The following is a 13,559-nucleotide window of genomic DNA, read 5'->3' as shown; positions in this document are numbered from 1 at the left end:
AAATAACTAACCAAAAAGGGAGGTGGTCGACTGGTAGAAACCGATGTATTGACATGACAGTTGCAATTGTCACGCACATAGGGAGTTAGTATGAACAAGATAACCAAATAGGGCAAATAAATATGAGTGGTAGGGGGTGACAGGTTTAGTGTAGTGGGAGATGTAAACAGAGGCGGTGTGAAGCTAGAGCTTGTGATAGGCTACGCGCAACAGCAAAAGCAACAACTGGGAAAAGGGGAGTACCGAGAGTCTCCACTAAACTGTATAAATTGTAATGTAACCTTCTGATCAGGGTGACTACTTGTTTGACACCCTTTCTTGCAAGAATGTTTCAATAAATACCTGCTTCGGAATTTGACTCAGACTGAAATTATTGAACAGTGAGCTTTGTTTCTCACAGCTGATGTGGAGGTGCCGGTGTTGGACTGAGGTGGACAAAATTTAAAAATCACACAACGCCAGGTTAGAGTCCAACAGGTTTATTTGGAAGTACTGTACTAGCTTTCGGAGCACGGCTCCTTCATCAGGCAGCGGTGGTGCAGCATCGTAACACAGAATTTATAGCAAGAGATCTCAGTGTCATGCAACTGAAATGATATTTTGAACAAACCTAGATTGCTGTTAAGTCTTTCATCTTTTAGAATAGGTTGCAGGTTTCAGTTCATCAATATGTAAATCCCAGAGCTTCTTTCCAATCACATTCTCAAGATAACTTAAGGTTTTATTAAAAAAAAAGTGACACCCCAGCTCAGACAATGCATTAAAGATCTGAGCTTAGAGGTCTGTATCCCAACTTTGAGCCAGACTGGTTCTATTTCCAAAGTAGGAATTAATAAAATGTTGCATGGATTGACAGCTTGCATTTACTACCTGCAGATTGTGCGCTTTTTGAACAAAATAGAATTTATCTGCAATTGCAATTCCTGCAAATGCAAATTCACCCCATAGACTTGTGTGTGTGATGGTTAGAGACAGAGAAAGTGTGTGTATCTGTGGGAGAGTGTGAGAGTGTGTGCATGTGAGTGTTTCTGTGTGTGCGTGCTTGTCGAATGTGTACATGAGTGTGACAGAGTATAAGCCTGTGAGAGGGTGTGTGTCTGAGAGAGAGAGTGTGTACGAGAGAGGGTCTGTGTGAGTGAGAGTATGTAGGAGTTTGTTTGTTTGTTTGTTTGTGTGTTTAGCATAGTGGGGTCACCTATAGTGTGACTTGAGACCATCCTCATGGGTACCGAACTTGGCTATCAGCCTCTGCTTGGCCACTCTGCGTTGTTGTGTATCCCAAAATCCACCTTGGAGGATGGTCACCCGAAGATCCGAGGCTGAATGTCGCTGACCACTGAAGTGTTCCCCGACTAGGAGGGAACATTCCAGTCTGGCAATTGTTGCACGGTGTCCACTCACCCATTGTTGTAGCGTCTGCTTGGTCTTACCAACATAACGTGCCTCAGGGCATCCTAGCTTGCAACGTATGAGATGGACAATGCTGGCTGAGTCACATGAGTACCTGTTGTGTACATGGTGGGTGGTGTCCCCATGTGTGATGGTAGTATCCATGTTGACACACTGACCACAACCCTGTACAACCCTGTCATGGCAACCACTGCAAGATGTGTCAATGTTATCCTGAAGGCTGGGCAGTTTGCTGCACACTATGATCTGTTTAAGGTTTGGCGGTTTTTTAAAGGCGAGCAGTGGAGGCATAGGGAAGGTCTTGGTGAGGTGCTCATCCTCGTCGATAATGTGTTGCAGGCTGTGAAGAATATGACTTAGTTTCCCCACTTCTGGGAAGTATTGGACAACAAAGGGTACCCTTTCGGTTGCATCCCGTGTCTGTATCCTGAGAAGGTCATTATGCCATGTTCTTTGCAACCTGCAACACATTAATGATGAGGATGAGCACCTCACCAAGACCTTCTCTATGCCTCCACTCCTCGCAATTTAAAAAAAACGCCAAACCTTAAACAGACCATTGTTCGCAGCAAACTGCCCAGCCTTCAGGACAACATTGACCACAAAACCACACAACCTTGTCACAGCAACCACTGCAAGACATGTCAGAGTGTCGACATGGGTACTACCATTACACATGCAGACACCACCCACCATGCACACGGCAGGTACTCATGTGACTCAGCCAAAGATGCCCTGAGGCACGGAACATTGGCGAGACTAAGCAGACACTGCGACAACGGATGAATGGACACCGCGCAACAATTGCCAGACAGGGGTGTTCCCTCCCAGTCGGGGAACACTTCAGTGGTCAGGGATATTTGGCCTAAGGTGACCATCCTCCAAGGTGGACTTGGGGATAGACAACAATGCAGAGTGGCCAAGCAGAGGCTGATAGCCAAGTTCGGTACCCATGAGGATAGTCTCAAATGGGACTTAGTGTTCATGTCACACTACAGGTGACTACTCTACACTATACATGCACGCACCCGCGCACAAACACACACTCCTACATACACACTCACACAGACCCTCTTTCATACACACTGTCTCTCAGATATGTATGCACACACACACACCCTCTCAGAGGCTTATACTCCATCAACCTCATGAACACACTTCCACATACACTCTCTTCCCACCTCTGGGGTGAATTTGCATTTGCAGAATTGTAATTGCAGGTACATTCTATTTTGTTCAAAAAGCACACAATCTGCAGGTAGTAAATGCAAGCTGTCATTCCATGTAACATTTTATAAATTCCTACTTTGGAAATAGAATCGTACTGGCTCAAGTTTGGGATACAGACAGACTCTAACCTTATACCTTTAATGCATTGTCTGAGCTGAGATGGCACCTTTTTTTTTTATGAAACCTTAAGTTTTCTTGAGATTGTGACTAGAAAGAAGCTCTGGGATTTCCATATTAATGAACCAAAACCTGCAACCTATTCTAAAAGATGGAAGATTTAACAGCAATCTAGGTTTGTTCAACCTACTAAAGAAGGTGCCAAATTTGACCTACTCTTGCGAAATAAGGCAGGGCAGGTGACAGAGGTGTCAGTGAGGGAGCAGTTTGGTGCCAGCGACCATAATTCTATCAGATTTAAAATAATGACGGAAAAATATAGACCAGATCTAAATGTTGAAGATCTAAATTGGAGGAAGGCCAATTTTGACAGTATCAGGCAAGAACTTTCAAAAGCTGATTGGGCGCAGATGTTCGCAGGGAAAAGGACAGCTGGAAAATGGGAAGCCTTCAGAAATGGGATAACGAGAGTCCAGAGAAAGTATATTCATGTCAGGGTGAAAGGAAAGGCTGGTAGGTATAGAGAATGCTGGATGACGAATGAAATTGAGGTTTTGGTTCAGAAAAAGAAGCATATGTCAGGTATAGACAGGACAGATTGAGTGAATCCTTAGAGTATAAAGGCAGTAGGAGTATACTTAAGAGAAAAATCAGGAGTGCAAAAATGGGACATGATTTAGCTTTGGCAAATAAATTAAGGAGAATCCAAAGGGTTTTTACAAATATATTAAGGACAAAAGGGTAACTAGAGAGAGAATAGTGCCCCTCAAAGATCATCTAGGCGGCCTTTGTGTGGAGCCGCTGGAGATGGGGCAGATACTAAACGAGTATTTTGCATCAGTATTTACTGTGGAAAAGGACATGGAAGATATAGAATGTAGGGAAATAGATGGTGCCATCTTGCAAAAATGTCCATAATACAGAGGAGGAAGTGCTAGATGTCTTGAAATGCATAAAAATGGATAAATTCCCAGGACCTGATCAGGTATACCCTAGAACTCTGTAGAAAGAAAGGGAAGTGATTGTTGGGCCTCTTACTGAGATATTTGTATCATCGATAGTCACAGGTGAGGTGTCGGAAGACTGGAGGTTGGCTAACATGGTGCCAGTGTTTAAGAAAGGTAGTAAGGACAAGCCAGGGAACTATAGACCGGTGAGCCTGACGTCGATGGTGGGCAAGTTGTTGGAGGGAATCCTGAGAGACAGGATGTACATGCAATTGGAAAGGCAAGGACTGGTTAGGGATAGTCAACATGGCTTTGTGCATGGAAAATCATGTCTCACAAACTTGATTAGAGTTTTTTTGAGGCGTAACAAAGACGATTGAGGTCAGAATGGTGGACATGATCTTAATGAACTTCAGTAAGGCATTCGACAAGGTTCCCCATGGGAGACTGGTTAGCAAGGTTAGATCTCATGGAGTACAGGGAGAAAATTGGATTTGGATACAGAACTGGCTCAAAGGTGGGGGTTGTTTTTCAGACTGGAGGTCTGTGACCAGTGGAGTGCCACAAGGATCTGTGCTGGATCCACTACTTTTCATCATTTACGCTCGCATCCAAATCATTTACATAAGAGGTAGAGTTAGTAAGTTTGCAGCTGACACCAAAATTGGAGGTGTAGTGGACAGCAAAGAAGGTTATCTCAGATTACAATGGGATCTTGATCAGACGGGCCAATGGACTGAGAAGTGGCAGATGGGAGTTTAATTTAAGTAAGTATGAGGTACTGCATTTTGGGAAAGCAAAGCTTAGCAGGACTTATACACTTAATAGTAAGGTCCTCTGGAGTGTTGCTTTACAAAGAGACCTTGGAGTGCAGGTTCATAGCTCCTTGAAAGTGGAGTCGCAGGTAGATAGGATAGTGAAGAAGGCATATGGTATGCTTTCCTTTATTGGTCAGAGTATTGAATACAGGAGTTGGGAGGTCATGTTGCGGCTGTAGAAGGACATTGGTTAGGCCACTGTTGGAATATTGCATGCAATTCTGGTCTCCTTCTTATCGGAAAGATGTTGTGAAACTTGAAAGGGTTCAGAGAAGATTTACAAGGATTTTGCCAGGGTTGGAGGATTTGAGCTATAGGGAGAGGTTGAATAGGCTGGGGCTCTTTTGCCTAGAGCTTCGGAAGCTGAGGAGTGACCTTTATAGAGGTTTACAAAACTGAGGGGCATGGATAGGATAAATAGGCAAAGTCTTTTCCCTGGGGTGGGGGTGTCCAGAACTAGAGGGCATAGGTTTAGGGTGAGAGGGGAAAGCGATAAAAGAGACCTAAGGGGCAACTTTTTCATGCAGAGGGTGGTACGTGTAAGGAATAAACTGCCAGAGGATGTGGTGGAGTCTGGTACAGTTGCAAGATTTAAGAGGCATTTGGATGGGTATATGAATAGGAAGGGTTTGGAGGGATATGGGCTGGGTGCTGGCAGGTGGGACTACATTGGGTTGGGATATCTGGTCAGCATGGACGGGTTGGACCGAAGGGTCTGTTTCCATGCTGTATATCTGTGTTGTATCAGTTGCTCAACACTAAGACCTCTTGCTCTGAATTATGTTTCTTATGATCCTGCTCCACAGCTACCTGATGAAGGAGCAGCACTCTGAAATCAAGTAGTTCCAAATAAACCTGTTGAACTATAACCTGGTGTTGTGTGATTTTTAACTTGGAAAGAAAGAGGAATTGTGACCTTGGTAATAGCCTGTCTTATAGATTTTTGAGTCAGAAGGTTCAAAGTGCCACTCCATTTATTTTAGCTCTAATCCTAGTTGACACTACAGCACCGTACTGTGTGAGTGAGCACTGTATTGTCAGAAGTACCATCTTTCAAATGAGACATTAAACAGGGGCTCAGTCTGTCCTCTGATATTAATTTAAAAATTCCCATGGCCACAATTAGGTGGGCAGCATGGTGGCTCAATGGTTAGCACTGCTGCTTCACAGCGCCAGGGACACAGGTTCAATTCCCACCTTGGTGACGGTCTGTGTGGAGTTTGTGCATACTCCCCGTGTCTGCCTGTGTTTCCTCCGGGTGCTCCGGTTTCCTCCCACAATCCAAAGATATGCAGGTTAGGTGAATTGGCCGTGCTAAATTGCCCATAATGTTAGCTACATTAGTCAGGAGTAAAGGTAGATGAATGGGTCTGGGTGGGTTGCTCTTCGGAGGGTTGGTGTGGACTTGTTGGGCCGAAGGACCTGTTTCCATACTGTAGGGAATCTAATCTAATCTCAAAAAGACAAGAGAGCTTACCAAGCCAATGTTTTTCTTCAATCAACATCATAAAATCAGAATGTTTAATGATTTACCATAATGCTGCATTTCAGAGCTTTCTGTATGCAAAATAGTTGACGCATTTCCTACAGTACAATTGTGACTACCCTTCAAATTTACATCACTTGCTATAAAAAGCTTTGCAGCAATTGGTGTTGGGAAAGGTGCTTTATAAATGGAGGTGTTTCTTTCATTCTTGCGTCACTAAGTGGAGAGTGTTCTGGTGCTATTGGAGTAGAGTAGAAGAGTTCCCTCAGACAGCAAAATGTAGATTTGGCTCATTGAGTCTCTGTGATAATATAGGCTGCTGTGGTTTTCTGACACAATGGGCACTGGAGATGTGACAAGTGCTACATAAATGCACGTCCAGTATTTCTCACTAGAAGTGGTTAAATATTGAACAATATGTGCTGACATTGTACTGAACAAGCAACAACTTGTGCAAATACATTGTTCATCAAGCACAGATGTCACTCAGTCTACAGACACAAACCTTGAACTAAAGGGTCAGTCCTTTTGCTTACTTCTGAACTGATATTTGCAAGTTTCTGCCAGCCACAAACCTGGAGCCTGAGTGTTTGATAGCAGCTAGTCGTGCTTTTTCTGCTGTGAATTATGCGTGCCTCGTTTGTAATTACTGCTTCCGATTGTGAGCTATAATTATACCTCCTAATTGCACTCTGGGAGGGAGGATTCACTAAGCATTACACAATGTTTGTGTTTTCTTTCATCAAGAACTCTGAAGTTAGTTCTCTGATTTTTTTTTAATATTCCCTCACTCTCCAGTTTTTGTTGGTTGAAATTCCTTTCTCTCCTTCTGTAGACCTTGACTCCATTCACAGATTAATTCCTGCAATGGTTGTCCTGAAATGATTGGATCCTAATGTCGTTATGTGGGATATCCCATACTGTTTTCGAAAACAGCTTGCCTGAATTCCCAAATATAATTTAATACTTCATGCTGTTAAATAGAAACAGCACTAATCCATGGTCTTGTTCTATGTTGCAGGAACTTTATGGGCTATGATTAAGCACCCATTGTACTCAAAGTGGGCAGTGAGGAACTAGTGGAGATCATGGGGAAATGCAGTATAGGTCAGTACATGATAGGATCATGTGCCTAGGATTTTATTGGAATGCAGCATCTCATGGCAAATGAGACATTTTCCATGAGATGTCTCATTTTCAATGTCTCCAAATTGAGACTTTTTTGATCAGTCTTCAACTTAAATAATTATTTGTCCTTCATCTTGCTGGGAGAATTAGCTGATGGTGTGGCTGGAGAACTGGGACCTCACCAATCGTATATCTCCTTTGTCACTGACATTTAAGTATTGAGAGGGAGTCGCGTGATTTTGAATCAAATCTAATTCAGGAATGACAAGGAGGGAAAGCAAGACAGGAAAGACAATTAGGAAAATAATTAAACCTTTTAATCTTTTGGTCATCACTGACAACAATCTTCTACCTGTGGGAATAAAATCAGATAGCTTAGATGCTAAATTGTTTCCCTTCTGTAATAATTATTGTTATCAAAAATCTTCTTGCACAGTGGAGGGTCAGTTAGCTGAATTGGCTGGACAGCTGGTTTTCAATGCAGTGTAATGCTAACTGCATGGGTTCAATGCACCACCATGAAGAATTCTCTTCCATAACCTCTGTGGTGACCCTGTGGTTAAACAACCATCAGTCGTCTTTCTGTAATATGAGAGCAGCCATCTGGTCTGGGAAGACAATGGCAACTTTACCTTCCTTGCACTGCTAATTACCAGCTCTAACTTTCTTCAACATTTTAATTTAGATAAATTAAAGGTGCTGCATTTTGGGAAATCAAATCTTAGCAGGACTTATACAATTATCCTAGGAAGTGTTGCTGAACAAAGAAACCTTGGACTGCGGGTTCATAGCTCTTTGAAAGTGAGTCGCAGGTAGATAGGATAGTGAAGAAGGCGTTTGATATGCTTTCCTTTTATTGGTCAGAGCATTGAATACAGGAGTTGGGGGTTATGTTGAGGCTGTACAGGACATTAGTCAGGCCACTGTTGGAATATTGCGTGCAATTCAGATCTCCTTCCTATCGGAAAGATGTTGCGAAACTTGAAAGGGTTCAGAAAAGATTTACAAGGATGTTGCCAGGGTTGGAGGATTTGAGCTATGGGGAGAGGCTGAATAGGCTGAGGTTATTTTCTCTGGAGCATCGAAGGCTGAGGGGTGATCTTATAGAGGTTTATAAAATTATGAGGGGCATGGATAGGATAAATAGGGCAGGTGGGACTAGATTGGGTTGGGATAACTGGTCGGCATGGACGGGTTGGACCGAAGGGTCTGGTTCCATCGTGTACATCTCTATGACTCTATTTAGTGAGAAATCGACATGCAAATTCAATCTTTTTGTTTAAATGAGGTGACCAAGGTTAAGAAGTAAACTGTGCGAAGGTCATGATGGAGCAGGCCAAAGCAGAAAGTGATGGAGAGTCTCAATGTGAAATGAACCTTTATTTGTCGAATTCACTGACCGATTTGCCCATAAACAATGGTGTGTGTAATGTCAGTTGCAAAGAGATTTGTCCAGCGTTGCTTTCTACTTTTGGCCTCATTTCTGTAATATTTTTATTCTGCCACAGTCTCTGGCCTTGGAATTCTCTGCAGCCAACCTGTCCCAGGATAGTAGCTGCAAGCTGTGAGGATTCAGATTGTCCAAGCCTCCTATTATCTCTCCAAATCTGAGATCCAATGAATTCAGCTTAGTGTCTCCTTGGGCCATTACTGCAGGGACCGAGGTTCAGGGAGGGGCTGCCCTATAATGGTTCTTCAATACATGCTGCAGTGACGACAGCTCTATTTTAGATGCTTTAAGGTTCCTTTGACTGCTGAGGCCATGTAAACATGCACGCTTTGCAAAGGTAAAACCATTTATTTATTCCATTTCAGGATACAGGAGTTTCTGATAAGACCACCATTTATTACTCAGCCCGAGTTGCCTTGAGAAGGTGGCAGTGGCCTGCCTACTTTTAGATATTGTCAACTGAGTTGCTATTTGAGAGGAGTTCATTGTTGGATTGGAGTCAGGGATCTCAGCCCAGACAGGGAGAGGACCACACGCTTTCTTCCCTAATGAAACCGAAGTGGCCCTGTTGGCTTTAATGCTAATCCAATAGTTTAGTCACTTTTTTACTGAGGCCACCTTTTTAATTTCCAGGCTTGTGTAGAAATTAGTCTATAATTTTGAAACCACCACAGTTGGATTTGAACTTGTGTTCAAGTACAATGCCATAACCTGACAGCATACCCATACCTCCGATTCCTCACTCTTACTCCCTCTTTGGACAATGACCTGGCCCGATTGATTCTCTGATGAGGTGGAGTGTTATTTGCAGTTGTGTGAGCTTTGCTGTGATGGAAGTCCAAAATTGCAAAATCAGGCCACCGCCCCCCCCCTCCCCAAAACCCTCAGTCTCCGGTTTTAACTTAACACTGGACTCGCTTGATGGTGAATTAAATTTATCACGCTGAGTTCAGGATACAGAGGGAGCCAGAGTAGTGAGTAACACACCCATCCATACTCAGTTATGAAACTTGAGATGACTAACATGGTTCTGTGATCAATTACCTCAGCTAATAACAATGTGCCATATTCCAACTCAGGCTGCCTTTGGCCATTCACAGGGCAACACATGAAACGTTTCCCGAGCCTGGCTGCTTCATGACGTTTCACTCTGGGAGCTCTTTACAAAGAGGCAAGGGATGCTTACGTTATGCGAGTTGGCTGAAGAGAGTTTAATTGACAAGAAATAAAGGTAACATTAAGATCTGAAACCTGAGGGGAAAGGGAATGCTGAACTTTAGATTTTGAATTTTGCTCTTACAACGAGACGGTAAGTCCACAACTACTTTGAAGCAAATGAAGTGAGTGATTATGTGGCATAAGGGTTGTTGCAATCTGTTTCTCATTTTATTGGCTTGGTCCTGTATCTTAACAGCTGTGGTAGTTCATCAAGGAAGAGGCTTTTATGAAAACTGTCGTTAAACTTTCACTTATTGGTAGCGGATTGCGTTGTCAAAAAACATGAACTCACGCAGGCGACAGCTTGCCCGTGTGTGGTTTCTGGGCAGGTGTAGAAAGCCCAATACTTTGTGGTTTAAAAATATCACGGTGTTGAGAGAGCGGATGAGACTGTTCGAAAGCTTGTTGTTTTCAGAATGAGCTGTGCTTTAGTTCAGAGAAAAGTCTGAGGCGGTTTAGCAGGCGACTTTCCCAGCCCCCAGCACATTTTAACAAAGCTGTACATCATGTTCCAGCTTTAAAAGGAAGACTCACACTGCTACAAACCTTTGGCATGTCCCAAAACATTCTGTCAGTGATGTACCTTTAAAGCGTAGTCACTGTAGTAATCTCGGAAACATGGCAGTGGGTTTTTTTTTTGCAGAAACTCATCAGGCTCTCCCAGTCAGCAGTGTGACAGTGGCAAGATAATCTCTTTTACATTGTTGAGCGATACGTTATTGGTCCCAGGACTTCGGGGTGAGCTCTCTTGCGCTTTGTAATAGTTACCAGGTTAGTCTTTATATCTGTGCGAGCAGGCAAGATCTTGCCCTCGGAACAGTGGCGATTTGTGGAAAGATGTCTGAAATGTATAAACATATCCAGAAGTTCTTGATTCCAGAAGTATTAATTTTAAACAAATGATGACAGTTCAATAGTTGATTGGCGGCAAAGTATTTTGGGATCTTTCTGTGTCTGTGCTGAATCAACCTGAAATTCCCTTCTTTCTGATATACATTCCGAGGGGGAGAGAGTCCTGGGTATGGCTGTCGATAATTGTTTATGCAACTGCTTTAGATTGCTGGCTGACTTTCGTGAGTTTAAGGCACCTTTTTAACTCTGCCTAGCTAAAGAAGCAAGTTGAGGGAAGAGTTAATGAGCCAAAGGAAGTTACTTTGTCATGAGTTTCCTTTAGCTGAAGTATTGTAACAAGTTCTTCAGCTCAGGAGAGGCGGGGTGAACAGCAAGGACCTTTTCAAATGATTTCAAAGGAGTCCCGTCTATTTTCTTAATGGATTTGTGATGTCGGTATTCACCTGAATTGTTGGATTATTTGAGAAGACTGTTCAAGTAAAACGTAATAGTGTCGAAAGTTAACATCATGTCATGGACGGAGGTGCAAAGTTGGAGGTATAATACCTTAAAGTCAGTACTGAGAGAGCCCTGTGGGTCAGTGTTAAGGGAGAGTAGCACTGTCGTGGGGTCAGTACTGAGAGACCAGTGCACAGTTCTAGATAATGTGTTAAACTGCATCCCTTCAGAGAACTATAGCATCCTTGCAGTGTGGAAGAGAGTCCACTTGGCCCATCGAGTCTGTACCGTCCCTCCAAAGGGCATCTCACCCTCCCATCCTATCCACATTTCCCATGTGCTAATCTACCTAGTCTGCACATCTTTGAACTGTGGGAGGAAACCGGAGCACCCGGTGGAAACCCACACACAGAGAGAATGTACGAACTCCACACTGTGTGTGTGAGAGGGTGGAATCAAACCCAGGTCCCTGCTAACAACTGAGCCACAGTGCCACTCAGCTCCAGGGGAATGTAAAGGATCCCATGATCGTTATAATGAAGAAGATCAAGCGAGTTGGTCCTGATCAATGTCCTTTAACATAATTATAATCGAATATCTTGCAATTTGTCTCATTGCTGTTTGTTGGATCTTGCTGTGCACCGCCGCCATGATTCCTACATTACAGAAGTATCTACACTTCAAGGCATACTTAGTTGGCGGTGAATTGCTTTGGGTGTCCTGAGGTTGTCAGCGGTGCTATAGAAATGCAAGTTCTTGATGCAGTGTGTTTTGACGCCAGCACACAGTGAAATGTCAGAGTAAAAGCAAGTAACACCTTGGGAAAACCCCCACCCCGGTAAATTTTAAGGCAGCATAAATCATCCAAGAGGATTCTGGCAAATCCCCGTGAAACTAAATTCCCTGTGTCTGCTCCTTGTGCGGAGACACACTTGTAAAGGAACTTTGCTCACCAAAATCACCGAGGTGCTTGAAAGTGGGGAAAAAAACTTCTGCGGATATTAAAATACTCCAAGAAAATTTTGGAAGACGTGCAAAGTTAATTTGACTTGGTTACGTTGACTGAATAAGCGGATCTCCCCCTCTGTGAATAGTTTATTTTAATATGTGATAAGATGTTTTCTCTCACAAAGGAAAACAATCTTCAGCATGCAAAAAGCCCTGATTTAACCACTTGTAAGATCACCTTACTCGAGTTACTTCTTGCTGGATTAATTGTGCCTTTGTTTTGGAAACTTTTCAGGTTCACAATGTCTGGAAATAAACGTTAATTCGTGCTGTCAGTACACAACTCCGACGCGCTTCTCTTGAGTGGGGACCACCATCAGACCATGGGTGAAAATGATAATGACAAAACCAGCCAAGCTGGACAGCTCTTTGAGAACTTTGTTCAAGCCCCGACATTTAAAGGCACACTGCAGGCATTCCACATCCTCTGCCGTTATCTGGACCTTGACCCTTTAGATCATCAGATGTTCTACTCCGTGCTGAAGTCAAAAGTCAACACATGGAAAGCGAAGGCGCTTTGGAGCAAGCTGGACAAACATGCCAACCACAAGGAATACAAGAAGGGCAAAGCCTGCACCAACACACAGGTGAGCGGAGTTTAACCTGAGCAACCTCCAATGACCCAATAAGGGTACCGAAAACAGGAGGTGGGATAGACCACTTGGCTCTTTGAGATGTAAATGGATCTCTCCTCAAGCACTGAGCCCCTCTGTTTCAAATCTACTTTTGTAACCACCCGCCTCAGGACAGAACCACCTTAAGTCCCCTATCTGCGCCATAGGCTGATGTCTCACCTTCCACAGCAACTCCACCTTCCCGCAGCATCCCCTAATTTCCGACGTAATGATAAATCTATCGACCTCTATCTTGTAGATTCACCAACTGCACACACGCCGCTCTGAGTTAGACTATTCGGCGTGAAGATATTTCCCCCTCCCCTCACCCCTGAACAGCTGACCAGCGATCCAGAGAGACTAATAGCCCCTGTTCTCATTTCTCCAGCCAATCTACTCTGTCAAGCCCCCTAAGAATTTTCCACGTTTCTATTGAGGGCGGCACGGTGGCTCAGTGGTTAGCACTGCTGCCTCACAGCACCAATAACCTGCCTGGGACGACTGTCTGTGCAGAGTTTTTATGTTCTTCCCGTGTCTGCGTGGGTTTCCTCTGGGTGCTCCAGTTTTCTCCAATGATGTGCAGGTTAGGTGGATTGGCCATGGGAAATGCAGGGCTATAGGGATAGGGGAAGGGTTGAGTGTGGATGGGATACTCTTCAGTGAGTCCATGTGGACTTGTTGGGCTGAATGGGCTGTTTCCATACTGTAGGGATTCTATTCTATGATAGACCATCCCTCATTCTGCTAAATTCGAAGGAATGTAGGCCTAGTTCACTCAATCTGACCTCATACAGTCCACTCCCACCCCACTCCACCCCACCCAACCAATGTTGTATTCTCTCT

At 43.7% G+C, this 13,559-nt stretch overlaps 1 protein-coding gene across 15 annotated transcripts in view; it reads left to right on the top strand.

Annotated features, from left to right (window-relative positions):
- Window positions 1-13,559, top strand: part of LOC122557729 (F-actin-monooxygenase MICAL2-like) — a 174,847-nt gene that overhangs the window by 54,413 nt on the left and 106,875 nt on the right. For 10 of the 15 annotated variants that reach the window (XM_043705670.1, XM_043705666.1, XM_043705669.1 and 7 more), the window contains exon 2: window positions 12,338-12,689. In XM_043705670.1, the coding sequence (XP_043561605.1) occupies window positions 12,426-12,689 (264 nt within the window). In that variant the 5' untranslated portion in view covers window positions 12,338-12,425. Of the gene's footprint in view, window positions 1-9,688; window positions 9,896-10,450; window positions 10,576-11,068; window positions 11,194-12,337; window positions 12,690-13,559 lie in introns of those variants that run through there. The other 5 variants (XM_043705655.1, XM_043705657.1, XM_043705660.1 and 2 more) reach the window with 5 other exon arrangements.

This window comes from Chiloscyllium plagiosum, chromosome 16 (genome assembly GCF_004010195.1).
Source record: "Chiloscyllium plagiosum isolate BGI_BamShark_2017 chromosome 16, ASM401019v2, whole genome shotgun sequence".
Lineage (NCBI taxonomy): Eukaryota > Metazoa > Chordata > Chondrichthyes > Orectolobiformes > Hemiscylliidae > Chiloscyllium > Chiloscyllium plagiosum.
This window is presented reverse-complemented; position numbering and strand designations above follow the sequence as displayed.